This window comes from Capricornis sumatraensis, chromosome 11, assembly GCF_032405125.1.
Source record: "Capricornis sumatraensis isolate serow.1 chromosome 11, serow.2, whole genome shotgun sequence".
Taxonomy (NCBI): domain Eukaryota; kingdom Metazoa; phylum Chordata; class Mammalia; order Artiodactyla; family Bovidae; genus Capricornis; species Capricornis sumatraensis.
Window position 1 is genome coordinate 76,743,842 of NC_091079.1, and position 26,562 is coordinate 76,770,403.

The 26,562-nt window shown below is 42.8% G+C and overlaps 1 protein-coding gene and 1 pseudogene across 1 annotated transcript; one reads left to right on the forward strand and one right to left on the reverse strand.

Moving 5' to 3' along the window:
- Window positions 1-3,965: 3,965 nt before the first annotated feature.
- LOC138088219 (transmembrane protein 126A pseudogene) lies at window positions 3,966-4,546 on the reverse strand (annotated as a pseudogene).
- Window positions 4,547-9,269: 4,723 nt separating this feature from the next.
- Window positions 9,270-19,394, forward strand: ABRA (actin binding Rho activating protein). Its single transcript, XM_068983290.1, has 2 exons — window positions 9,270-9,937; window positions 18,917-19,394. Exons 1-2 carry the CDS (start codon window positions 9,270-9,272, stop codon window positions 19,392-19,394), a joined length of 1,146 nt encoding a protein of 381 aa, XP_068839391.1.
- Window positions 19,395-26,562: the final 7,168 nt, after the last annotated feature.

The following is a 26,562-nucleotide window of genomic DNA, read 5'->3' on the forward strand; positions in this document are numbered from 1 at the left end:
AGCCTGGTAGGCTATAGTCCATGGGGTCGCAAAGAGTCCAACAGGACTGAGCGACTTCACTTTCACTTTCTGCATTAGAAAAGTCTAAAGGGAATGGGGGAGAGACCAGAGAGCCTGTGTGTGTTAGTCGCTCAGTCGTGCCCAACTCTTTGCAATACCATGGACTGCAGGCCTCCAGGCTCCTCCTTCCATGGGATTTTCCAGGCAAGGAAAGATGGGTGGCCATTTGCTTCTCCAGAGAGCCTATAGAGACCCCCAAATATCCTGCCCTTGGTGGGGGTTTCCTCAGGATAAAAGAATAAACATGATCTCAGCCTCTTCTCTGGCCCACACACCATCCTTAAATCTACTCTCCATGTGTGCTGTGCTTAGCTGGTTCTAACTCTTTGCGACCCCATGGACTGTAGCCCTCCCCGCTCCACTGTCCATGGGGATTCTCCAGGCAAGAATACTGGAGTGGGTTGCCATGCCCTCCTGCAGGGGATCTTCCCAACCCAGGGATCAGACCCAGGTCTCCCACATTGCAGGTGGATTCTTTACCGACTGAGCACCAGGAAACCCCCAAAATATTGGAGTGGGTAGCCTATCCCTTCTCCAGGGCATCTTTCCCGCCCAGGAGTCGAACAGAGGTCCCCTGCATTGCAGGTGGATTCTTTGCCAGCTGAGCTACCAGGGAAGCCCCTATTCTTCATACCACTGACAAAGTGAATGTATTAAAATGCAATCCTGATCATGCCATTCTTTAAGTTAAAGCTTTACAACATTTGGATAAAATCTACATTTCTTATCAAGGCTTTCAAGTTCCTCCACAATCTGATCCTACTTCTCTCTCCAGCTACAAACGTCACTGTACTTCCTTCTCGGTTTCCACTGCAGCAGGAGGTAGCAGTGCTCTTAAGAGGAGAACCCCTTTGGTTTAGAGAGACTTTATTATGCCGCTTGAATATACAGAGGCAATGGCACCAAGCGCGGGGAATAAGGAGGTGAAGACCAAGGGAACTAGGGACTTCCTGGTGGTCCAGCGGCTAAGACGCTGTGCTCCCAACGCAGGGGGCCCAGGTTCAATCACTAGTCAGGGAACTGGATCCCACATGCTGCAGCTAAGAGTTCACACGCCACAACCAAGATCCCACGCGCCACAACTAAGACAATGAGATGCAGTACAGCCAAATACCAAATATAAGTAAGTATTTTTAAAAAAGACAAAGGGAGCAAGTGCCCATGTCTGGGGGCAGGTGACAGTTTGGAAATCAGAGTAGCCAAGGCAGAGTGAAGAATGGGTGGAGGAGAGTCAGAGGGGAAGAGTTGGAGGCCTAACAAGGGGAGAGCGTGGTAAGACCCTGCAGACCATTGTGAGGATTTTGACTTTTGCTTTGAAGCAAAAAAACATAGAAAAATTTTCAGCAAAGTGATATTATCTGACTTAGGTTTTTAAAGAATCTGACTAATGTTGGGAATGGACTGGATAAGAGTGAAAGCAGGGAGACCAGTTAAGGAGACAGTGCAATGATTCACAGAAGAGTCAATGGTTGCTTGAAAGCTACGAGGTGAGTGAAGGTGGGGAGGCTAATGTCAGTAAAGATGGTGAGAAGTGGTCACATTCTGGATACATCCATGCACACACTTATTTGAAAAGATTTCTAAGATAGACCACTAGACTCTTTCTGTTTACATTGAGTGGAGGGGGATGTATATCATTTTCTTTGGTTCTTAAAAGAAAGGCGACCCCATCAGTCTGTAGGGAAACTCAGGTTTCACTTCAGTAAGACATGCTATTTTCTCCTCCGTACCTTGAATCTTTAAGCTTCTCTCTGGGGTTTACTCTTGCCCGGCTCCTTCCACTGGACAATGACCCATCATGCTCAGTTCAAGCAGCACCTTCTTTTTAAGGCCTTCCCTAATCCCAAAGATATTACTATGACCTCAGATACACTGCTATCATAACCCATATATCATAATGATAACACCCAATTGCTCGCTTTCTCCATGTCCTACTGTGAGCTTCATTAGGGCAGATACCAGTCAGATTCATCTCTTGACACCCATCCCCTCCATAGCACACATGTGGTGCTTAGTGACTACATGGGCGCACAAGACATCATGTAGTAAGGTAGACAGGCAGCACCAGTGGCACTCAGAGCTCAGTGGTTACAATCCCTATCCCTAAGGATCACATTAAGATGTTAAATCACACGAGGAATCACCTGTGCATCTTTAAAAACAATGGCCGGTGCAGAGCTGTAATACAGTCAGAGATGGGCATAGTACTATCTTATCCAGTGGTGAAGAAAGCCTTCCCTCATGGTGCTAGCCCATCTGCCAATGCAGGTTAGAGGTAAGAGAGACGGGTTCAATCCCTGGGTCAGGAAGATATCCTGGAGGAAGCCACGGCAATCCACTCCAGTATTCTTGCCTGTGTCCCCCTACCATGGACAGAGGAGCCTGGTGGGCTGCCGTCCATCGGGTCACACAGAGTCAGACACGACTGAAGCAATACAGCACGCTTGCATGCGTGCAGTGGGGAAGAAAGAAAGAAACAGCTGAGCATGGTGATTCGTCTCCTATCACCCTTTGCAGTTTATGAAAGACTTCGGTATACATTACTAATTCTCACACCAAGTCCAGGACAAAGAAGATTTATACAGGTAGGAACAGCAAAAATTAAACGAACTGTCTCAGCACAGACAAAACTTCTCCTCTATATGCACTCTTGTTCAATCATATAGCTTCCGAAACAGGAAGAAAAAGGCTTTTGCAGTTGCAATTCCAGATTCACCCGAACTATAAAGGAAAGGAGTAAAAAGTGAAGGCAAATGATAGCAAGCTTTGACTATGAGACTAAGACCTTTTTAACTTTTCCTGGATGATACTGGGAAGTGGTTAGAGTGTTTTGATCAGCTGAGTGAGACATGAATTGAGTTTTAAGGTAAACAAGGGAGATGTGTGCAGATGGATTTGCATAGAGCAAAATGAGGAGTGAAATATATTGAGGAGATATTGCACTAATTAAGTGGGTGATGGTCAGACCAAACCAGCTGTTGATTTCACTTTACTTTCACTGAACTGTAGGTTGACTCTATACTACTGAAAGATCAGAGAAATTAGAAACATTATACTTTAATGGGTATTGTCAGTTCAGGGTGTCATTCAATTTAATGAGATGCACTTCTAAATTGTGCAGTTTGGAGTTAATAGATTAAGCATGAGTTGAACCAAGTGAGTGTTAATAACATAGTGAAAACTGAACAACTATTATTCAAAGAGTGAATTTAGTCATAATTACAAGGCCAGTTTCTAAGACACCACCATTTAGATTTAATATCATAAGCATCTGTGTGTGTGTTTCCTAAACTAAACCAGTGTGGCTGTAGTTTGATCACGGTTTCTGTGACGTGTTCTCTAAAGTTTTCTCTGGCAGTGTATGTATTGTTTATGATGTAAAAGCTTATGCAGTATTATTAGTACATACTAGGTTTGATGTGTTGACTGTGAATCAAGATCATTTATTTACAAGGTGGCATCATTAGCCTCAGTAAGAGTGTAAAGGACATTGTGAACCACTTCCGCACGATGTTCTGATGCAGTGTATTGGGCACTGTGCTAATTGCTTCACAAACAATCTCATATGAACACACAAAAAGTGCTGGGGAAAAGTCATGTTTTTGCCACTTTCAGACAAGGCATTTGAGTCTCAGAGAAGTCAAATTTCCTGGCACACAGATCCTGAATGGAGATCCAATCTGTCTGGACCCATACCTGGGCTACTGGTCACCACACCCTTGAGACCTGCACGTGGAGTGTCTACTGGCCCCCATAGCCTCTAGAAGCTAGAGGCAGGGCTGTCAGCCCTGGTGGTGGGTTAGGTTCCCTACCCAAGCAAGGCCTGTCTCCAGAGACAGCTCGGTGCTAGTCCCCCTCCCTCCGACTCCCACAATTTTATCTTTGTGTACAGATTTGCTCAACAATCACTGAATTTCTAGGACAGGTTCATGTAACCAAAGAGCCTTTATCAGTAGTATATATTGTCTCAACCCAAAGTATGCTGCAAACCTAGGCTGGAGCCAAATGGGAAATACCGTCTCTCTAAAGATAGGCTTAGAAATCCTCATCCCATCATTTAAGATGTTTCCTTTCTCGGGTAGCCCAGGCTGAGTTACACCTGGCTGCTAGGCCACCATTCATTCACAGGGTTAGCCAAGAAAACAGGGTAGAGGCCACCAAAAACAAGACCACCCCATCTGCCTCATGTTATGGCACAAGTTTCACAATGCAAATCACCTGTATTCAAAGGTAAACTTACAAAACTTTGTAAGACACACATGCCATCAAAAGCGGGATCACTGCCATTTGTGAGGCAGCAGCTACAGGAGCCGCATGTAAGAAACACTGAAAAAGACTAGCTGCTATTGGGCTGCAGAGAGCAGTCCAATATACGCTGTTCCATTTCAAGCAGATTCCTTTCTGCTTCTGGAAGTTGGTTAATTTTTCTGGTTATGATATCAGTTAAGTTCTCCTTGACAGTATCATCTGCTTCCTAGTTTTCCATTTATTGCAATCCTTTCCCCAGAACGCCGGTACCTTACTAGCTCTCTTCTCAGCAGTCGCTGCCTCCTCTCATCTTCAAAGCCATCATGAGGGTTCCCTTTGCCCTTTGTGCTCCTGGGTGTAGCCATTCTGGCTTTGCTCTAGTTTTCAAAGCTTCACAGGTCATCCTAATGTGCTTAAGACCCTAATGTGATCCTCAGTGATTGGAAACCATTGAGCTCCATATTCCAGGAGTTTCCAGGAAGGCACCTGTGCACAACTCTTTGGTAATTACTACCAAGTAACTGAGACCTCATCTGACCCCTGACCAGGCTGAGGGAAACCTTTCAGACACTGCCTTAAAGGCCTCACTATAAATTACCTTAAAATAAAACACTATAAATAAGCACTCCCTTTGAAGCCTCCAGTTCCTACCAGTCACCCCTGTTGACCCTCCCACTGCAAGATGCATCCCGACCGGGGGCTCGGTATCAGTCCTGTGCTAGGTCACACAGAACTGTCTAAGGAGTTTTAATTCTCTAACTCCATGGCTCGACCTCAAGATGACAATAACAATAGCTGCTTATCCAGCTTCCACGTGCCAGGCATGGTGTTCAGTGCTTCACGTGTATTACTCTTAATTCTCACGCTGACTCCGTGAGCGAGAGTCTCTGATACTCAGGAAGAAACTGAATCTTGGAAAACTTAGACAACAGGCTAACCTGCAGTCTGGGTTTTCACCTGGTTCTGCCCAACCACAGGGTTCACGTCCTTGGTTCCCCTCATTGCTCCACGTCTCCACGTAAACGCCCCAGCGCTTCTGCAACTCCAAAGGGAAACTCCTTCTCACCACAAATCCTCCTCTTCTCCAGCCCTTTCCCAGCTAATGTCACCTCCTCACACCTGTCACTCAAACTGAAACCTCTAGATCATTCCCCAACATCCATCACCCATGGCAACTAGTGAGTCTGCTCTGACCCTCACTGGCTCCCGAACCTTCTTTCAGATCTTTCTCTCAGAACCATTCTTTATGGTTCCCTCCGAGATTATTTTCATAACCCCTGTTAAGCAGGGATTATCTCCTTAGGATAAGGTTATCTTAGGTTGTTATCTCCCTATCCTAGACTTGTCTTTTTCAAATCCACAGCCCACTTCGCTGGTTTTTGATTTGACCATTTGGTAATGCAAATTTGATATCACATTGAGGTTTACTTCTTTTTAATGATGCCATGAGTCTCATTTGATAAAATACTTATTCCTTAGCAAGGTGTTCTTCAAAACATAGCTCCAACTTATTTCTCAAATGTGCCCTGGCCTCTGGTCCTTACCCCATAAACACTGCATATTCTCTAAAGTTCAGAAACTGGGGGCCCACAGAATCTGGTCCAAGAACTGCATAGGTTCACCTTATACTATTGTGTGTAAGTTGTGTGTATTAACCATCACAGTGTAAGGAATTCTTCACCCTGTAAGGAACTGGGAGAGATCATATAAAATCCCAGATTTCTTACTTCTCTTGAGACATTACCTCATCAGTTTCCCGAGTCCTCACACCCACAGTTGTGCTCCAACTCAGCTTACCTCGTGTTAAATGGCCTGTTTGATCCTCCAGGCGTTTAGGGTTATGGTCTTTATGCTGGGCCGTGAGAAGTTCTCTAGGCACACCATAACTTCGTAACTTTGTTCATAGCATTTCTTCGGGTTGGTGTGCCCTTTCTCCCCCTGGTAAAGTTTTATTTTGAAGGGCTCAGATAAAGGACCACCAATTCTGTGAAGTCTTCCCAATAAAATCATTCACCTGTGCTCAATAAAGCTTTCTATTTCTAATGTTTAGTTGCTCAGTTGTGTCCAACTCTTTGTGACCTCTTGAACTACATATGGCCCACCAGGCTCCTCTGTCCATGGGATTCTTCAGGTGAGAATACTGGAGTGCATTGCCAATTCCTTATGTAAGGGATCTTCTGACTCACAGATTGAACCTGCATCTCCTACACTGGCAGGTGGATTCTTTACCACTGAGCCCTCCTGGGAAGCCCCATTTCTAATGCAGCTCTCCCCAGACTGTTAAAGGCAGCTATATGCACTACTCTCTCCTGGCTAGATGGGAAGACCTTGAAAGTAGTCCTGCTTTAATCAGTTTCACACCCTTCCTCACAGCAACCACCATCAGGCCTCACCCTTGTATTCTTTCCATGAGCACTGAGTTAAGTAAATTCAGTTGAAATCAAAAGCCCTTTTCTGATGTCCATTAAAGTCTTTTCATTCCCACTTTTCTGTAACTGAACAAGAAAAGGACTTATTTATTTACATAGAAAGGATCAATGAAATTATTATTTCATATGAGCTTTGAGCAAATGTGGCTTTCTAAAGTTTCTTTAGTAAGAGTATATCGCTGGTGATGATAGCTGACTTTACCTGATTTCTAAGTGTATCATGAAGAGAAGTGTATAAATATTAACTCCCTCCTTTCCCTAGTATTGCCCATATGATCAAATAATAATACTTTTTATAAAACACTTTCACACCATAAATTTCTTAGGTGGTAAATACTTCGTTAATCGGTTCTATATCTTCACCTAGTTTCTAATCTCGGGTCTCATAGGAAACTCACAATGTAAACTACTTAGTTCACGATATCTTTGTCTTTTTTTATATTCATTTCTTTTATACCTTCTTTTAAAGCAGAAGAATGTTGAACTCAAGAATTGAGATCTAGGCTGAGAAAGATAAAACATATCTTATAAAAGACTAGTAGGTAGCATACAGACCTTTCTGTAGGGAAGGAATGCCCAAAGCAGACATGAGGGGGAAAGGGATTTTACAGTCTCTTCTGAAGAAGCATAAATGAAGGACCACAGTTGGCGTGGAAGTAAAATCTCAGAAGAAATGACTAGATTCTTTTAGGAGTTCCCTGGTTTTTGCCAAGACTATCTGCTGACAGCTGTAAGCCTCAGGCAGCCAGCTGCAATGCCCGTTAATATGTGAAAGACTGTTAACATTTTGCTGTTTTCATTCTCCTCCTGTAAGAAGTGCATATGGAACAGGTGTGGACAGGGAAGCAGAAAAGTCCCTTTGAGAGTTATAAATCAGCCTGATCCTGGGTTGAGTGCATGGATGTCTCTGAGGAACCCCATTCCTCTCCCAAGGCGTTCCAAGTGGGTAAAGGGAATCTAACAGGAACCAAACCGCCTGCAGTGTCTCTACATTCCAAGAAAGAATGCCAGAAGTTTCAGACTCAGATCGAAATCTGTGTCATAGTTTTCTCTTCATGTGATCCAATTTCTTCTTAATTAATCAACTGGGATTTTGTCTCTGAATTGTTGGACCATAATTAACATTATCAGATGCTGTTGAACTCTGAAAACATCTGACAGATTTCTAGATAGAGTATTAAGTCATCTTCCCAATTGTCTTAATCTTAGGAGGTAAATGACCTACAGGATGAAAAACTGACAACATTTTTTAAAAGTAAATTTGTCTCAATTTCAGAAGTAATTATAGTTCTTACCTTTTTTTAATGCTCTTGGACAGCAATCTTCAGTGTGTTTAGCTGCATGTCAAGATTGGAGGAAAGTATAAAAATCTATAGAACTGTGGTATGAAAAAAATTCTATTTGTGTTACCTTAAGAAATACTTAATGCTGACCCCTGCACATTTTTACCTGGTTTAGGACACATCCTAGATAGTTCTTTCTCTATACAAATGACCCATCTAGCCAGTCCTATTTAAAAAACAAAACAAAACTATATTCCAGTCCTTGTTCTCAGAACTGAAAGCATGGCTTTTTCTGCATGAACCTAAAGTTATGCCAAGGAAGTTTGTGTTATTAAAATCAAATAGCCGAGTGGGGCTTACTTCTGATAACATTCACTTACTTTGTCTTTAAATAGTCTTATTTAACAAAATATTTGAAAAGATTTGTTGTAATAGCAGTCTCTGAAGTTCATTGTGTATAGGTCTCAATTTAAAGGTTAAAAAAATAATAATTGGACTAAAATTTTGACTATTGTCTTGTGTATTAATACTACTTGTCTATAAAGTAATTCAAACTTGGAATTAGAATACTAGGCCCTTTTCTCCCTGCTTATCTGGGCCTGGGTTTTCTCATCTGGTAAATGGAGCTTGGATGAGATGACCTCTAAGGTCTACATCAAATAGAGTTGAAGACAAAAGGAAGAGGCAGTCGGATGCCTTTGAGGAATAGGATGAAAAGAGGCACAGGCTTTGCGTCAGACATCTGGGTTCCAGTCTTAGATATTATTAGCTATAGGAAGTTATGCGTCACTGCATTCAGCCATAAAACGGGACTAATTAAAGCTGTATCGAGCACTGCTGAGGTTTCAATGGAAATAAGCCTATTATGTTCCCAGTACAAGTTGTACACGTATTTTATGCTCCTATAAATGGTCGGACCATATTTTAAGGTCAAGAAAAACTTAAGGCTGAGCACATGATCGGATCTAGTAGCTCCCACTCCGGCTCTTGGAGAAGAAAGGGCAGGATCCTATCACTGTCCTTTACCAGGAGGAGATGTCCCTCTGCTGTGATGAAACTAGAGCCGTCAGGGTTTAAAAAAAGCGCACGGTCAGGGAAGGCACCGCATCTTGGCAAGAAGAGCTTAACATAGTTTCCAGTCACCAAACTCTCTTCCCACCCCACACCCTGCTTCTATTTAAATCCCGGGCCCTCCACCGGTCCACACTCATTTTAGCCAGTACCCAGGCTCTCAACAGAGAAGGGTGGCATGGCCCCCGGGGAAAAGGAAAGGGGGGACGGGCCGGCCAAGAGTGCCCTCCGGAAGGTGCACACGGCCACCCTGGTTATCACCTTGGCCCGAGGCTGGCAGCAGTGGGCCAATGAAAACAGCACCAGGCAGGCCCAGGAGCCTGCAGGCTGGATGCCAGGGGGCACCCAGGACCCACCCGATGCTTCTGGACCAGCGATAGATGCCCCCACCCGCTGGAAAGCTCAGAGGGCCCCAAAGCCTTCCTCCCCGAAGCCGGAGGGCTGTGGAGAGGATGGGCACGGCTCAGAGGAAGCCAGCGCGGTTTCTCCTATCAAGAGGAAAGAGGTGACCAAAACGGTGGTCAGCAAGGCTTACGAGAGAGGAGGGGACCTGGGCCACCTCAGCCACCGGTACGAGCAGGGTGGCGACCCGCCGGAGGCCGGGCAGCCGGAGAGCGACGTGGACAGACTCCTCCGCAGCCGCGGCTCCCCAACGCGGAGGAGGAAGTGTGCCAAGCTGGTGACCGAGCTGACCAGAGGCTGGAAAGCGATGGAGCAGGAGGAGCCCAAGTGCAGGAGCGACAGCGTGGACACAGAGGACAGCGGCTACGGCGGCGAGCCGGAGAGGCTGGAGCCGGACGGAGAGCCGGTGGCCGTGGCCAGGATCAAGCGCCCGCTGCCCTCCCAGTAAGTGAACGCGCCTCTCAGCGCCTCAGCCCGCCTGCCCGCGCCCCGAGCAGCTGAGGGATGCCAGAGAGCAGGGAAGCCCTGCCAGAGCCAGCGGGAGACTCGCGACAGGGCTGGCAGCCGGGGCTGGGCGAAGAGGGCAGTGCCCGGCTCAGTCATGGCCCTCCGGGTCAAGGGCTCGCCCTCTTTGGTTTCTCCCCTCTGTTCTGAACCCTCGAGGTTTAGCCACAACAAAGATGAAGCCACCAGAGATAGGTGTCCGCTACCGGTTATTGTTTGAAGTCAGTTCTATAATGAGTAAGGATTGGCTTATTTTTTTCTACAGAGAAAAAAGTATTTCCTGGTAGACTGAGGGGAGAGACCTTTCTCTTGTCTCAAATCAGTGTATGTAATATTATCAAGAGACACATCTACTCAAATAGTCCCATGGAACACAGATTTTTGTGAACCTGGACATAGGTGGGAGGCTGCTGTCTGACTGGAAAGCAACCTCTGAAGTGAGACAGACCCAAGTTCAAACCGCAGCTCTGCCCTGGCTATAGATAATGATACCGTGGTACACTTGAAAGGTGCTAAGAGAATAGCACTTAAATGTTCTCATCTCACGTACTCACACACACTCACACACACACTCTCACACACTCTCTCACACACACACAAATAGCCAGTTATTCTTCTAAATCCATTTCCTCCTTTGTAAAGTGATGGCAACAATAAATTCTGCTGTTTTGAGAGAAGTAGATAAGATTAAAGCTGCCAAGAACTCAGCACAGTGCCTGCACATAAGCTCACTATATGGAAGTTTTTAGCTCTCATAGAGAGCTTATTATTTAGCAATTCTTCACTTTCAGAAAGCTTTTTCAGTTTATAAACAAAGGCAGAATACTATTAAAGCTAGGTAATTAAAATATCACAATACTTGTGTGCTGTGTATGCGTGATATGTAGCTTCCATCGTGTCTGACTTTTTGTGTCCTCATGAACTGTAGCCCACCAAGCTCCTCTGTCCATGGGATTCTCCAGGCAAGAACACTGGCGTGGGTTGCCACGCCCTCCTCCAGGGGATCTTTTTGACCCAGGGATCGAATCTGAGTCTCTTACGTCTCCTGCATTGGCAGGTGGGTTTTTTTTTTAACCACCAGCGCCACCTGGGAAGCACAATTCTAAAGCAGTTAAATGCATACACGCACACACCAACACACGGACTCAGACTGATACATTTATACATTTATTCTAACAAGAAACACATGCTTTATTTCAAGACAATAACTCTCCCTCCACAGAACAGAAAGTCAGGATTTCTCACTCTACAATCACAGGATATCAGAATATGGGGAAAGTCTCAGATATGATGAAATGCTTACAAGCTGACTCCCTCAGGAAACAGTTATATGTGAAGGTGTGCTTTTCAACTTATGGAACAATCAGTAAAAAACAAAATTGGGAACCTTATTTGACAAAAAGTTGCCTTACAGTTTGTGACCTTAAAGATGTTTTGAAAGAATTAGCACTATTACGGGCTTCCCAGAGAGCTTCTCTGGTGGCACAGTGGTAAAGAATCTGCCTGCCAATGCAGGAGACTTGGGTTTGATCCTTGGGTCAGGAAGATCCCCTGGAGGAGGGCATGGCAACCCACTCCAGTATTCTTGGCTGGAAAATCCCATGGACAGAGGAACGTGGCGGCCTACAGTCCATAGGGTTGCACAGAGTCAGACACAACTGAGTGACTAACACACACACACACACACACACACACATAGGTGTTTTACCTGCTTTGTCCTTTGAACTCTCACAGTAAGTTTGGTAATATCTCATTTTAGGGATCAGAGCACTGAAGCTCGGAGGGAAAGTTCACTCATCAAGTTAGTGACCTGAGACATGCATGCCCATCTCCAAATGTCACGCTTTGAAACCAGACATGATGCTACTTCTCACTCAGTGCCTTGAGCATACACTCAGAGATCCGGATTTGTGTTCTACTTACATTCACATAGAATTCATAATCAGAAAGCACTATTCTACCAGGTCATATGGAACCATAGTCTAAATTTTAGCCTCATGGATTTAGGAGGTATGCATGCTAGAAAATGAAATAATAGAATCCTACAGAATAAAAACTGAGGGTAGCACAATGAAGATGTTCCTGTCAGCATCTTTTGAATCGGCCAAGGGTAGGGAGATGACAGTTGGGACCAGTCTCTGACACATGGCCTCTCTTTTAGCACCTAAGAATTGTTCATGTGTTTATTTAATCCTCACAACACTCTCTTAGGGTAGGCATAATCATTATCTTCACTGGATAGATGGGAACCCGAGACAAAGAAATATTAAGGAATTTGTGTAGGATTGTACTGTCCATGGGATTCAAACCCAGGCACTCTGGAGCCAGAGCCCACCTTCTTGACCACTACTCTAAACTGTCTCACCTGAAAGTGGGAACGTGTGTACTAGGCCCTTCTCATGGTTCCCTAAAACACACCTTCTCTGTGCACTAGAGCAGGTCATAGGCTTTGAATAAGAGACAATTAGATTTGGAATATTGGTTACCTGGGAAAATCCTAAAGTTTCTTCATTCTCATCTTAAAAAAAAGCTGCGATAATCCATAGAGTTATTTTGGTATCAGTCATGTAAAGTGATGGGCACAGAGTTGTGCTCTGTATAATACAAGGGGCCAGCCCTGGTCATCCCAACACTACAAGATACTAGGAGACTGGCTGTCAGGGTTTGGGGAAGGGAATAGGGCTTCCCTTGTGGCTCAGTAGGTAAAGATTCTGCCTGCAATCCAGGAGACCTGGGTTCCATCCCTAGGCTGGGAAGATCCCCTGGAGTAGGAAATGGCAAACCACTCCAGGATTCTTGCCTGGAGAATCCCATGGACGGAGGAACTTGCCTGGCTGTAGTCATAGGGTCACAGGAGTTGGACATGACTGAGTGACTAAACCTACGTACCTACCTATGGGAGTGAAATTCCTCCCTTGCTTCTTGGGTTCCTTTCCCTTAGAGCACACAGTGTACTGGGATGTTGCCCACAGCAACAGCAGCTCTGAATGTCAGCCAATGTAAGCGATGCCCAGGAAGCTACCGCGGAAGCCTAATGGGGATTTTTACCTGATGGGATGCTCACATACTGCTGGAGACATAAGTGTGGCATCAATGACTAGGCCTATAGAGAGGGGGTTTGTTCACTTATTTTTAATTCTAAGCACCATTCTTTCCCCATATCCACTATTAGGGAGAACATGATGTGTCATGGATATTTAAGCAGAAAGAAGTTTTCTGGGTGGTCCTACGGATAATAGAGACAAACAATTCAGGTTCGATAAAAAGTAGAAATATTCCTTACCAAAAGAATTTTACTAACTGGGGCTTTACTATGAAAATCAGTTCCATTATATGCTTTATTTTTAAAAGTCTTTTGACTGTGTAGCTATGTGACTTGTTTTGTCCAGGTCCTTCAGACAAAGCAGCTTTTATCTGTCCCCCATTACAGTAATGGTACAGTATTACATAGTGTATTACATACAGTAATGGCACAATATTAAAATGAAAGTCATGCATCCACCCTCTCCTCCAAGGTCTATTCAGTAAAAATGAAATGGTTGAGCATGAGAGGGTGTTTTATAGAAAAGGGAACTGAACAGAAATGTATCCACATCATAGAGCCAGTAAGTGATGCCCTTGGGAAGTGATGCCAGAGCTTGTGTTCTTCCCAACCCAGGGATCGAGCCCAGGTCTCCCGCCTTGCATGCAGAGTCTCTACCATCTGAGGCACCAGGGAAGAATGACTTTACTCCTAAAGCTTGTGTTCTTAACCACTGTGTTAGACTCATCTCTCAGCAGAGAACAGACTCAACGAATCAAATGGAGTCCCAAGCATCACCTCCGTTGTGGAATCCCTGGAAAACTCCCAAAGTGTAATGTTTTGGTGCAACTTTATTAAAGATATTCCATGGACTCAGGACGGTTACCAGTCTGCAAGGAGCAGAGCAGCACAGGCCTGGTTCCCACACCTGGCTGATAACAGAATGAAGAGCACAGCTGGGAATGCACAGTCACCCTGCTTCTGATAAATGTGACCCTGTGGATGTCCCGCTCCCATTAACCAAACTCGCTATATACTTCCTGTAAGAGTAAGCACATGAATGCACACAGGAGCAGAATCTCCCCAGAACTTCCTTGAGACATCGGAAATGTGGCAGAAGTTCTTGACTTTACTGACAGAGAAGCGTTTTAGCCTAAGATATGAACGTGGTGCCAGTCTTTCAGTATTGCTTTGCTTTCTATGAATTTATACTAGGTCATCTTTCTAAAGCTCAATCTGAACTATCATTCACATTTCACTTGAAAATTTAAAAAATAGGATAAGCTTGTATATTGATTCCTACATTCAATGATCAAGGATATGCTCAGGGTCTGAGACTTACTAATCCTTATTTTTAAACCTGATCCTTTCAGATCTTTTAAAAATTGAAAATATGAAAGTAATACCAAACATATACAAGATAGATAAAATTAAATACTCATTACGGTATATTTCCTTCTAGTACTTTTTAAGCAACCCTATTTTCTAATTCTTGCTTATAGGACCAATTCTTTTACTTTCCTTCTCTCGTTATTGGGAATTATCATTTGACTATATAACAAATGGACATTAATATTTAGAAGGTGCTTTTTTAGATGTTTCTCTTCTTCATAGTGTTATTACCTAACCAAACCCAATCCTTATCCCAAATGACATAGAATTTCAACACTCAGGAAATTTAAGTTCCTAGTTCAAAGGAAAAAATATATATCATCAAAGAATGAGACCCATATAATATACAGTTTAGGCAAATTATTTCTGGATACTAATTTGAATATTTTTCAATTCTGTGCTTTCTCTAAGTTATAAAATCAATACAGTTGACTCTTACAACATGGGTTTGAGCTGTGTGAGTCCACTTATAAGTGGATTTTTTTTTTCAATAAATGCTTACTAGAGTATTGTTCAACCTGTGCTGGTTGAATCCATGGATGTGGAAACATGGATACAGTATAACCATAGAAAGTGAAAGTCAGTCATGTCTGGACTCTTTGTGACCCCATGGACTATATATATATATACACAGAATTCTCCAGGACAGAATACTGGTATGGGTAACCATTCCCTTCTCCAGGAGTTCTTCCCAACCCAGGGATGGAACCCAGGTCTCCTGACTGCAGGCAGATTCTTTACCAGCTGAGCCACTAGGGAAGCAACTGCAGAATGATACTCAAATTTCCAAGTGCCTGAAGGATCAGAGCCCCCCACCCCCATCATACATCGCTCCACAGAAGCAGATGCAGTTCCTGTAGTACCGCAGTGTGTGTGCGCGCATGCTCAGTTGCTTCATTTTTTGCAACTCTATGTACTGTAGCCCGCCAGGCTCCTCTGTCCATGGGATTCTCCAGGCAAGAATACTGGAGTGGGTTGCCATGCCACCCTCCAGGGAATCTTCCCAAATGGAACTTATGTCTCTTGTCTCCTGGATTGGCAGGCAGGTTCTTAACCACTAATGCCACCTGGAAGCCCAGTACTATATTTACTATGAAAAAATGCCCACATATAAGTGGACCCATGGAGTTCAAACCTGTGTTGTTCAAGGGTCAACTGTAATACCAGCAGAAAGAATTTTGAAAAAAAAAAATCAACTGTCTTTAGACTAACATAATTTCAGTTGTGCACGTACACTTGATTTCTTCAACCTGGTGCATATATGCATTTTACATAGTTAAAATTGTAGCATATGCTCAAATTTGTTTTATTCTGTTTATTTTTATGAATGTCTTTTAGTGATTATTCACCATTCTTTTTCATTACTGAATATTCAGTTAGTACTTAAAAGAGTGTCTGGGACTTCCCTGGTTGTCCAGTGGTTAAGAATCCACCTGTCAATGCAGGGGACACAGGTTTGATCCCTGGTCCAGGAAGATTTCACGTGCTGTGGGGTCACTGAGCCCGTGCTCCATAACTACTAAAGCCTGTGCACCCTAGGGCCTGTGATCCACAACAAGAGATGCCACCACAATAGGCCCACGTACTACGAGAGCAGCCCCCACTTGCTATAACTAGAGAAAGCCCTCGCATAACAACAACGACCCAGCAAAGCCACAGAAATATAAATTAATTTTGAAAAAAGTGTGTCTGGTGCACAGTAGGTGTCATACATACTTTAATAAAGGTTGGAAGGAATGTCAAAATGCCCGGAAGTTCCTTAAAGGGAGGACGTATTATGTTCTATACTACAGGATAGTACTGCAGTTGGGGCTCAGGAGACAAAAAGGACGAGTTAGTGAATCATGATGTTCTTTTCACTCTCTTCTGAGCTGTTCAAGTCTCTTCTCCAGCAAGCTGTTCCAGCCTCATTTGATATGAGCTTTGGGTTATGCCAGGATGACACTGGGCTTGTTATCGAAGGCTGTGTCTGCCATGGATTGCCATCATTCCAAGGGGACTAGGTATTTACTCTTGTTTGATCATGAGATCTAGCCGCCCACACTCTGGGCAGCTGAACAGGGACAGTCTGTGGAGACGCAGATGAAGACAAGGACCAGCAGGGCTGAGGAAAATGCATTTCACTTCAGGGCAGTGTAGTTCCTAGCACTTGTCCATACATACGTGTGTGCTTAGCTGCTCAGTCGCGTCCGGCTGTTTGCAACTCCATGGACTGTAGCCTGCCAGGCTCCTCTGTCAATGGGATTTCTCAGGCAAGGATACCAGAGTGTGTTGCCATTTCCTCCTCCAGGAGATCTTCCTCACCCAGGGATGGAGCCCTGTCCCCTGCACCTCCTGCAGTGGCTAGCAGATACTTTACCACTGAGCCACCTGGGAAGCCCTTCCATACATCTGTGACTTTTTAAAGTTGTAATAATTGTATAAAGTTTTCGGATGCTATTTTTCCCAGTTAACTTAGTCATATACTTTTGTCCATGTGTTTACAAAGAATGATAGTGTTATCTGTGGCAGTGTGCTCCTGGTTTCAATTCTATTATGACAGTGAAACCGAATGCAGCAAGCTAGGGACACAAAGCATGGGAATTAATGAAAGTTCGCCATCTAGTGGATGTCATTCCTCTTTGAAAAATAATACAAGTATGCCTCCCTACCCATATCTGTTAGTTTCCCGCATTTGATTGATCAGATTTTAGGAAATCAATTTGGATGGTGAGGAACACCTGCACCTGACTTTCTCCTGGGTTTTGACCAGCAAACTATGAGAGTTCAGGGAGGCGTTATTGAATTCATGCATGCCATTCACATGTGTGTGTACGTGTGTGTGCTTACTCAGTCATGTCCAACTCTGAGACCCCATGGACTGTAGCCACATAAGCAATTTCAGCTCTACCCTACATCTCCAATTCCAAAGCTTCCAGACATGAAGCCACTTGGTGTTGGGGAGAAGGATGGGTGAGTCCCTTGTGGGGATGAAGAATACAGATTTCCGACTTTTATATAGTCCAAGAGTTCATGCTTTACTTGTAAGATTGGAGCTAGAGAAATGACAGGAAAGTCTGTTAAAGACAGACTTTGCTGTTTTTAAATTAGGTCTACACTCACTAATGATGGTTTTTGTTTTAGTAAGAAATGCATCCCAGGCTGCAAAGGCAGACCCACACATTTGAGACAAAACTCATCCACTTATTACACACTGTCCTGGCAGGCTGAGCGGCACCATCACATAGCAGAGAGAGCACGGTCTTTGGCCTCAGACATTTGGGGTCTGAATCCCACCTCTTCCGCTGGGCTGGGGCAGCATTTCACAGTAGTTACACACAGGCTCTGGAGCTGGCTTTACTTTGGTTCGAGTCTCAGCTCCATCAACAACTTCCTGACTGTAAGTAAGTTACCTAACCCTTCTGCCCTCAATTTCCTCATCTGTGAAATGAGATTAATGGTACCTATCTCATAAGATGGTTGTGGAAATATTAGTAGAAAGTGTTTAGAAGAATGTCAGCACATAGTATTCAATAAATGTTACTATTGTTAGCTGCTGCTGCTGCTGCTAACTCGCTTCAGTCGTGTCCGACCCTGTGCGACCCATAGACCCATAGACGCACCAGGCTCCCCCATCCCTGGGATTCTCAAGGCAAGAAAACTATTGTTTGCTAGTGTCTCCTATTTATACTACTAGATATTTCAAAATTTGTGGAACATTATAGGTATGAACATAGATATGCTTCATTACAAATATGCATTTAAAAATCTATACATGGCAAATGTAGCAGCAAGGGAGACACAGACATAAAAAGAATTTTGGGAACAGTGGGAGGAGGAGAGGGTGGAATTGCTTGAGAGAATAGCACTGAAACATATATATCAACACATGTAAAGTAGAGAGCCAATGGGAATTTGCTGTATGACGCAGGGCACCCAAAGGTGGTGGAGGGATGGGGGTGGGAAGGGATGTGGGAGGGGGTCTAGGAGGGAGGGGGCCACATGTATGTCTATGGCTTCATGTTGAAAAACCGTCACAATATTGTAATTATCCTCCAATTCAAATAAATAATTTAAAAATCTACACAAGTGAATAGTACAAAGTATGTGGCTGATAAAAACCTTATTTTGGGCAAATTTTTTTGATGTATAAAGTGGATTCCCTTAACCCATTGCTATGATTCCAGTTCTAAATGTTACCAACATGCAAATTTAAGCTACACCTATTTGCCTTACCTTTGTATAAGGAAGTTCTTCCTTGAAATAGAGTTTAATATTATTTTATGGGGCTTAAAACATTATTGTTACTCACAGAGAAAATAATCTAGGACCTATCTCAAACTCAGAACAATGGTGGCATCCTCTATGACTTTCCTTCTTCCATCTCTTATTTTTTTGAATTGTTTACGTGTCTTTTATGATGAAAAATTTATAGACTTACATTAAGATGCATAAGAAGTACAAATAGAAAGCAACCCTTGCTAAATTATGAATATCTTGATTTTTTTACCCTCTTTCTCTTTTAGGGCAAACAGATTCACAGAGAAGCTCAACTGCAAAGCCCAGCGCAAATACAGTCAAGTGGGCAATCTGAAAGGGAGATGGCAACAATGGGCTGATGAACATATCCAATCCCAGAAGCTCAATCCTTTCAGTGAAGAGTTTGATTATGAGTTGGCCATGTCTACCCGCCTGCACAAAGGAGACGAAGGCTACGGTCGCCCCAAGGAAGGAACCAAAACTGCCGAACGGGCCAAGAGAGCCGAGGAACACATCTACAGAGAAATCCTGGACATGTGTTTCATCATCCGCTCGATGGCTCGCCACAGACGGGACGGCAAGATCCAGGTCACCTTTGGGGATCTCTTTGACAGATATGTCCGTATTTCAGATAAAGTTGTGGGCATTCTCATGCGTGCCAGGAAACACGGGCTGGTCGACTTTGAAGGAGAGATGTTATGGCAGGGCCGGGATGACCATGTTGTGATTACTCTACTCAAGTGAACTTTCAACCACACAAGCCAGACTTGACCCACTCTTGTCTTAATGCTAAATGCTAACGTAGTGAGAAAGTAAAATGCAAACTGCTCTGTAATAACTTACTAAATGTTAAACCATTTTTTTTACATAAATAACTTTTGAGCACTATTTCTGAGGGAGTTTGAAGATTGAGGAAGCACACACAAAGCATTTCAGAAAGCACACTGAGGATTATTTGTGCACAAAAAGTATTTAAAATTCCACTTACCCTTTGGGCAAAGATATTTGGCTATTCTTTGCAAAATTGCTATAGATATTAATGTAAATAATTATATCTAAGATGACTTCGGGTAAATATCAGCAAACCATACTATGATATGTCATTGTTTAGGAAAGAAAAAGCATTCCATTAATTTTGGCAAAGCTAAACATAAAATTTTCTAAGCAGCCTGACTTTGTTCTATTATTTTTATGATAGCATCACTTACAAAATTAGCACATAAATAAAGAGTTGTATTCAGATAAGACACTGAAATTGATGAAATTGCTCTGAGGTCTTTGAATTGAATAGGTTTCCAACAGAAGTTAGCCATCCTTCTCTGATGTGATTTGGGCAAATCATATGAAAACAGGCATCGCTGGCGGTCATAGAGCCAGCAGAGAAAGCAGTTCTGTTCACCTTCTCTATGATAAAGCAGAGGTGAGAGATTTAGATTTCTCTGCCTTTACAGGACTGCTTGGGGAAGTTTATTTTTTTCTCAAAACCTTAATGAGTCATGCTGTCTACATTTACCTCAATACACATCAGATTAGAAAAACAGAAAATGCTACAATGAACTGGAATGTTGAATGTAGAAGAATCTGAGTCATGGGTAGATCAGAAACAAATTTGAGATATTTTAATCAAGTCATTTTACTGTTTCATTTTACTTTGTGCTCTAACAAAATTTTGAAAATAACTGAAAGTCTAAAAACAGCAACATTAGTCCAGCTAAAGTGAAAAAAGTATAGTTCAATGATGACAAGGAAATTTACTTTACACTAATCTGTTCCTTGTCAATTTTTCTCGATTAGTGTGCCTTATATAATTCTAAAAACAAGTTGAATAAAATGTAAGATTACAATTCTTAAGAAATTCAATGAAAGTTACTGAATGATAGCACTTTGGTGTTACACACTGAAATTAATGTCAAAGTATAATCCTGCAAAATAATAGGTGCTCCTAATTGCAAATTGTTAGGCTTAATACAAAGTATGGATTAAACTACCATAGGAGTTATCTTTGCTTTCATGTATTATTCTTTCAAACTGAAAGTTTCAATATCTTCCTAAAGAGGAAAGTTTGTATATTTTTGTTTTCATAATAGATTTGTCAAATTACATATTACTAACATTTCTAAGTAGAATTTCACATAAGATGTATACTTTTATCATAACAGTGAAACCTATGTCAAAAGCTTAAAACATGGCACAAGAATAAAACATACTTTTATGTTCTCGTTTTTGTAATACTATTTTAAAGTATATTCCAAAGCACACTCCACAGTGTGTGGGCCATCACAAAGGGTGAATGCAGTGGCCGTGAAATGTGGCAGTTAGTTTTTATAGCCTGGGTAATTTCATATGCTAATGAGTTGGAGGACTCTTCCACCTGTTTTTGGGAAAGGGCGGAGATTTCCGGGATTTAGGCCACAGCCCACTCCTTGGTCTTTTATCAGTGCCTTGGAACTGTCATGCCACCTCTGGGTGTGTTTCACTTGCTGACTCAGGATCAAGGTCTAGTCTTGCCTGCCATCGTGGTCCCATTTGATTCCAGTCAGTTTATGTTGTATCTTTGGGCTATGTCATTCTTTCAAAAATTGTGCCCTACCCCTTACCCTATTACAGTAGGAAGGGTACAATCACATTTAAAATCAAACCTCATACCCGCCAGAGATGCTTAGCAGGCACAAACAAAACCTTGTGGTCACCAGGACCCACAGAAAGGTGCAGTGACCCTCACAAAAGACTGAACCAGATCTGCTTGTGTTTTGAGGGTCTCCTGTGGAGGCACGGGTCAGTGGCTGCCGTGGAGACAGGGGGTCTGGCTGCAGCAGTTCTGAGAGGTGCAGCAGGTGGAGGCAATGGTCCTTTTCGAGGAGGCTGCCATTAGCTCCACCACAGACCCGCCAGGTGGGCTATCCAGAACTGGAGAAAAATCACACCAAAGAAGTCCTCGCACTCTTGCGAAAGTTCTAGGCCGCACAAAGACTTTCCAATCCGGGGATCTGGCAAAAGGACTGAGAATCCCCAGGGAATCTGACTCTGGGGTCAGCAGGATTTCATTATAGAACTTCCACAGGACTGAGGGAAATAGAAACTCTTGGAGGACGCAAACAAAATCTATTCCAAGGAGAAAGGAGCAGGGACCTTCAAGGCCAAACAGGTCTTTAGATAGGCATTTTCAGGAACTAATTTTATGAGCCCAATCCTTGTATCTTCTCATAGCTAGAAAAGCACTAAATCCCTTCATGGTGACATCAGCTCCTCACCGTGACTAGCAGAGAACATTTTCGTAAGGATAAGCATTTTATTGCATGAACGTGCCCTCTACCAAAATCACATATACTGCCCTCCACCCACATACACCCCCCACCCCCCCAACACACCCCTCTCTGGAGCAGTTCCTCAGAGATATCTGAGGTGCCGTCTCCTGGGCTGCAATCCTCATTTTACCCCAAATAAAATTTAACTCACCTTTCACGTTGTGTATCTTTTTAAAGTCAACCATTTGTAGACACCCAGCTCCTCACCAGACTGCCTGCTCTCTCTCTCTCTCTCTCTCTCAAAGTGTATTCTTGCTTAAGTAAACTTTTTACTTTCTTAACCTCTGCGTTGTCTCTGAATTCTTTCATAAGAAAAGAAACACCTTAAAACTCTTTGGGAATACCACCAAGGATTATCTCCTGGCACTGTGTGTCCAGATTTTGGGGAGCATCCCCATCTGTTCACATAAAAACAACTTGTCTCTAACAGAACAAGAACAACATCACACTGACTTTTTGACCAAGAAATTCCAGTCCTGCAAGCAGCCAGACCCACTTTTGTTAACAATAGGATATACTTTTATCCCTTATCTACAGAGACAGAGAAAATACACGTTCTCCAAGCTAGTCACCTCTTCTTTTGGGGAAAAAAAAAAAAAAAAACCAGCCAGAATTAGCTCATAAGCAGTTACTGCTTACCTCTGACGAGGAGGAAAACAGTGCACACTCTTCAAATCTCTGAATTGTTTGCTTCAACATCTCAGGGAACAGAGAACTCAGAGGTGCTACTTGAAGGCTGATCTGCCTTCCACAGGCATCAGCAACACCTGTTGCTTGTCAGAAATGCAAATAAGGAGTCGCTTAGCACTGCAGAGGTTTCAAGTTTGGCATGCTGAAAAGTCCCCTGGAAAGCTTGCTAAGGATCCCTGGGTGCACCCCAGAGATTTCTGTAGGTCTGGGATGGGGCCCAAGAATTGGCTTTTCTAACTAGGTCCAAAGTGGTGCGACTATGGCTGTTATTCTTTAGACCACATTAGAGCAAAACAGGGAGAATTTGTAGCTTTTTCAGGTTTTAACCTTTATCTTCTGACATAAAGCTCAGCTGCTTTCAGTTGTGTAACAGAAACTGGTTTAAATAACAAAGGGAATTTATTTCCTCATACAAAGTGTAGTTTAGAGGTTGGAGGGCTTCAGCTGTTGCCAATTATGTTGCCAGCTACCTGGTTCTTTTGAAGTAAATGACCTCTTTCTGAATATAACTCAGAACTGTGAAGCTACCATGTGTGGCCATACATACCAACTAATCACTGCCCCTCACATTTATCTTCAGTCCTACCCATAGAGCATTTTTAGCACATTTTAGGGCTTCAGTAAAAAATGTTAATCTCTGTCCTTTCTCCTCCTTTGAGGATGTCTATTATTTCCACCCAAAACAATTTTTTTTCCCTCCATTTTCACAACATTTTGCCACACCAGAATAACTCCTATCTGCTGGGTAGAGTGTGAAGAACAGACACACAGGGTCCTTTAAAAAACAACAACAAAGCTTTAAAGTCTAGCTCAGATGACTTTCTAAGTTTTCTTCACCCTCTCCCCAAACCAGCTTAGGAATCCTTGCCACCCCAGCCTTTCCTCTTACACAATTATCACAATGTATTGTGTATGTATACTAAATGCTGTGTATATAAGAAAAACACCAATACAGTATACTAGCACATATATATGGAATTTAGAAAGATGGTAACGATAACCCTGTATGCGAGACAGCAAAAGAGACACAGATTTGTATAGAACAGTCTTTTGGACTCTGTGGGAGAGGGAGAGGGTGGGATGATTTGGGAGAATGGCAATGAAACATGTATAATATAAGAAACGAATCGCCAGTTTAGGTTCGATGCAGGATACAGGATGCTTGGGGCTGGTGCACTGGGATGACCCAGACAGATGGTATGGGTAGGGAGGTGGGAGGGGTTCAGGATTGGGAACACGTGTACACCCGTGGCGGATTCATGTTGATGTATGGCAAAACCAATACAGTATTGTAAAGTAAAAAAAAAAAAATTATGAATAAGTATAAAGTAGGCATGATCATGTAGAAATGTTACCTGAAAACTGGGTTTGCTGTAAGATACAACCAAGCCAAATTGCAGAAGACTTATTACTTGCTCTAAGTAAGGAGAACACCAGGGATCTTTTCCAAAACAGTGTCTCTCTTAACAGCAAAACTGGGGAACTTTAAGCTATTGGTACAGGCATATTCATGAAGGGGCTTGGGTGGTAGGCAGAGTTCAAACTTTAGTTGACTAATAACATGAGGGTCAGAAAAGGTCAACATCATTATCCCTTAGATTCCAGTTGATCTGGTTGTTGGGATTTAAGTTTTGCAAACCAGCTCTGCAAAGACAGTACTTTGTGCTAGCCTTAACCATGGACAGAGAACTAGCAGTCTTTACAACTGCTATCTTTGCTCTTGTTATTTCTCTTGCCTGGTAATGGTTTTGTTTCCAAATTTTTTTTTGTCCCCTTAAATCCATTTACTACTGGGATCTGTTCAAGGTCAAGCACTGTGGCCAGGCTTGATCAGAAAAAATAACTTAGGCCAAAAACGGCTTATGTCAAGAAAGCCACGCCTGGTTCTTTTCCTCCCTATCCCATAAGCTTAGATAAAGAGATAAATGAGGGAAAATGACAATGTGGGTATAAAGGCCATGAGTTATTGCAATATGGATCAGGGTCTGATCAATTGATCTTAGTAGGATACTCTCATTTTAAAATATGAAACATACGTGGTAATGAAGATTGAGGAGACAAAAATCCCATATAAGAAATATTATAGACTTCCCCAGTGGCTCAGTGGTAAAGAATCTGCCTGCCGATCGTGGAGGACATGGATTCAACCCTTTGTCTGGGAAGATTCCACACGCCACAGAGAAACTAAGCCACAACTACTGAGTCCCTGTGCTGTAAGTACTGAAGCCTGTGAGCTCTAAAGACCATGCTCAGAAATAAGAGAAGTCACTGCAACAAGCCTGTGTGCCGCAACTGAAGCCCAGGAACAGCAACGAAGACCCAGAACCAAAATTAAATTTAGAAAAAAAGTTTCCATCCATTTTAAAAAGACAAAAAAATCACATCTCATTAAACCCAAATCTTAAAATATCTAATGGTGTCTTAAAAAATCATAGCATTATATTCTTTTTTAATAGTACTCTTCTGCCTTGGTATAGTTAACTACATTGTTATTTCTCCACATAGGCAAAAAGAAAAGAAAAAGCCATGAAGTCCTGAACGGACATGTCTTCACCTGAATAAATCCTCTGAAGAGTATAGAGTTGATTATAACTCCATTTAAGCTATTTGTTACACAGATGGTCTTTTCTTCTTTCATTCAGCCTGGTAAAGCCTTGTCAAAGAAAAGAAAAAATTTCCAATCCTAAAATTTCCTTTCAAGATACAACTCAAACAATATGAAAACACAAATACATAACACAGTGTGTACTATTTTTAATTGTAAAATAAAATGCAATAAAACAATACATACAGGAAAATGGTTGAAAAAAGTACAGTACCTCCACATGAATGCAGCTCTAAAAAAATATAAGGTAGAGTCGGGGTACATGAAGATGGCAGAACAGAAAGCTGAGCTCACCTCCACCCCAGGAACCCATCGAAAGCACACATGGAGTGACTCTTTCCGAAAACAAACTGGAGACTGGTAGAAAGGCTATTCTACACGCAAGGCTCTAAAGAAAGATCCACACAGAGTCGGGCAGGAAGGGAAGAGAAGCTGTCATGTCAAGAGCTACACCCTGAGCAGGGAACACACAGGGGAGGGGGCAAGTCACAGGCTCGGGGATCCCGGCTGGGGACTGAGGGTTTGAAACATACCCCCCAGAGCTGGAGTCTAATGCTGGAAAGGTGATTCCTCTTACGCGACTTATCAGAGGGGTGTAAGAACTGAGACTCTGCTAGTGCAGCCTGCGTACTCCCAGGAACAAAGGCAAAGGAAGTAGACTGGAAACACCCAAGGCTCTGGCTGGTTCTGTGACCACTCCAGTGCATGCCCTGGCCCACGCTGGGCACCTGCATCAGCCCCTCTTGCTCTGGTGCAACTGCTTGTAGTAATGTCACCCCAGCAGCAACAAGTAAAATATATTCAATGTTCAAAATTTCTTTCTTCTTAAGAGGAAACACACCTAACTGGAAGAAATGGCTGATTTTAGGACTGGGTTACAGAAAGTATAGGTTAAGTCTGAAACATCTTGCTGCAACTAAAGCAAGCAAGTGTTCAAGAAAATGGAGAAACACACAGAAGTCAGTATGATGGGGTTCCCACCGGTTAAATCTAGGACAAAAATAGATTATTTGATGCACTGAATTGAAAAAAGCAAAGAATAAACCCATCAGTCCATCTCCTTTCATTCTGCCTCATGTCTGGAAGTTCTTTTCCAACCCGCACACAAACCATGACAATAACAACATAATTTTCAAATGACGGAGAAACAAAAGTTCTTCCTTACAATAAACTCTGACAAACAAATGTGCTGGGAATAAAAAAATTAGAAAAATCATCATTTTGCAATCTTTTAGTAATTCAGGAAAGAAATGCTTAATTGATACCAAAAACACTGTGACAATTTGGTGAAGAATAGGGTATCTATGATATC

Bases quoted from the DNA above. Each gene is read 5' to 3' on its own strand.
- ABRA (XM_068983290.1), top strand. From the start codon at position 9,270: ATGGCCCCCGGGGAAAAGGAAAGGGGGGACGGGCCGGCCAAGAGTGCC. The intron at 9,938-18,916 runs GTAAGTGAACGC...TTTCTCTTTTAG, and splicing joins AAGCGCCCGCTGCCCTCCCA to GGCAAACAGATTCACAGAGA.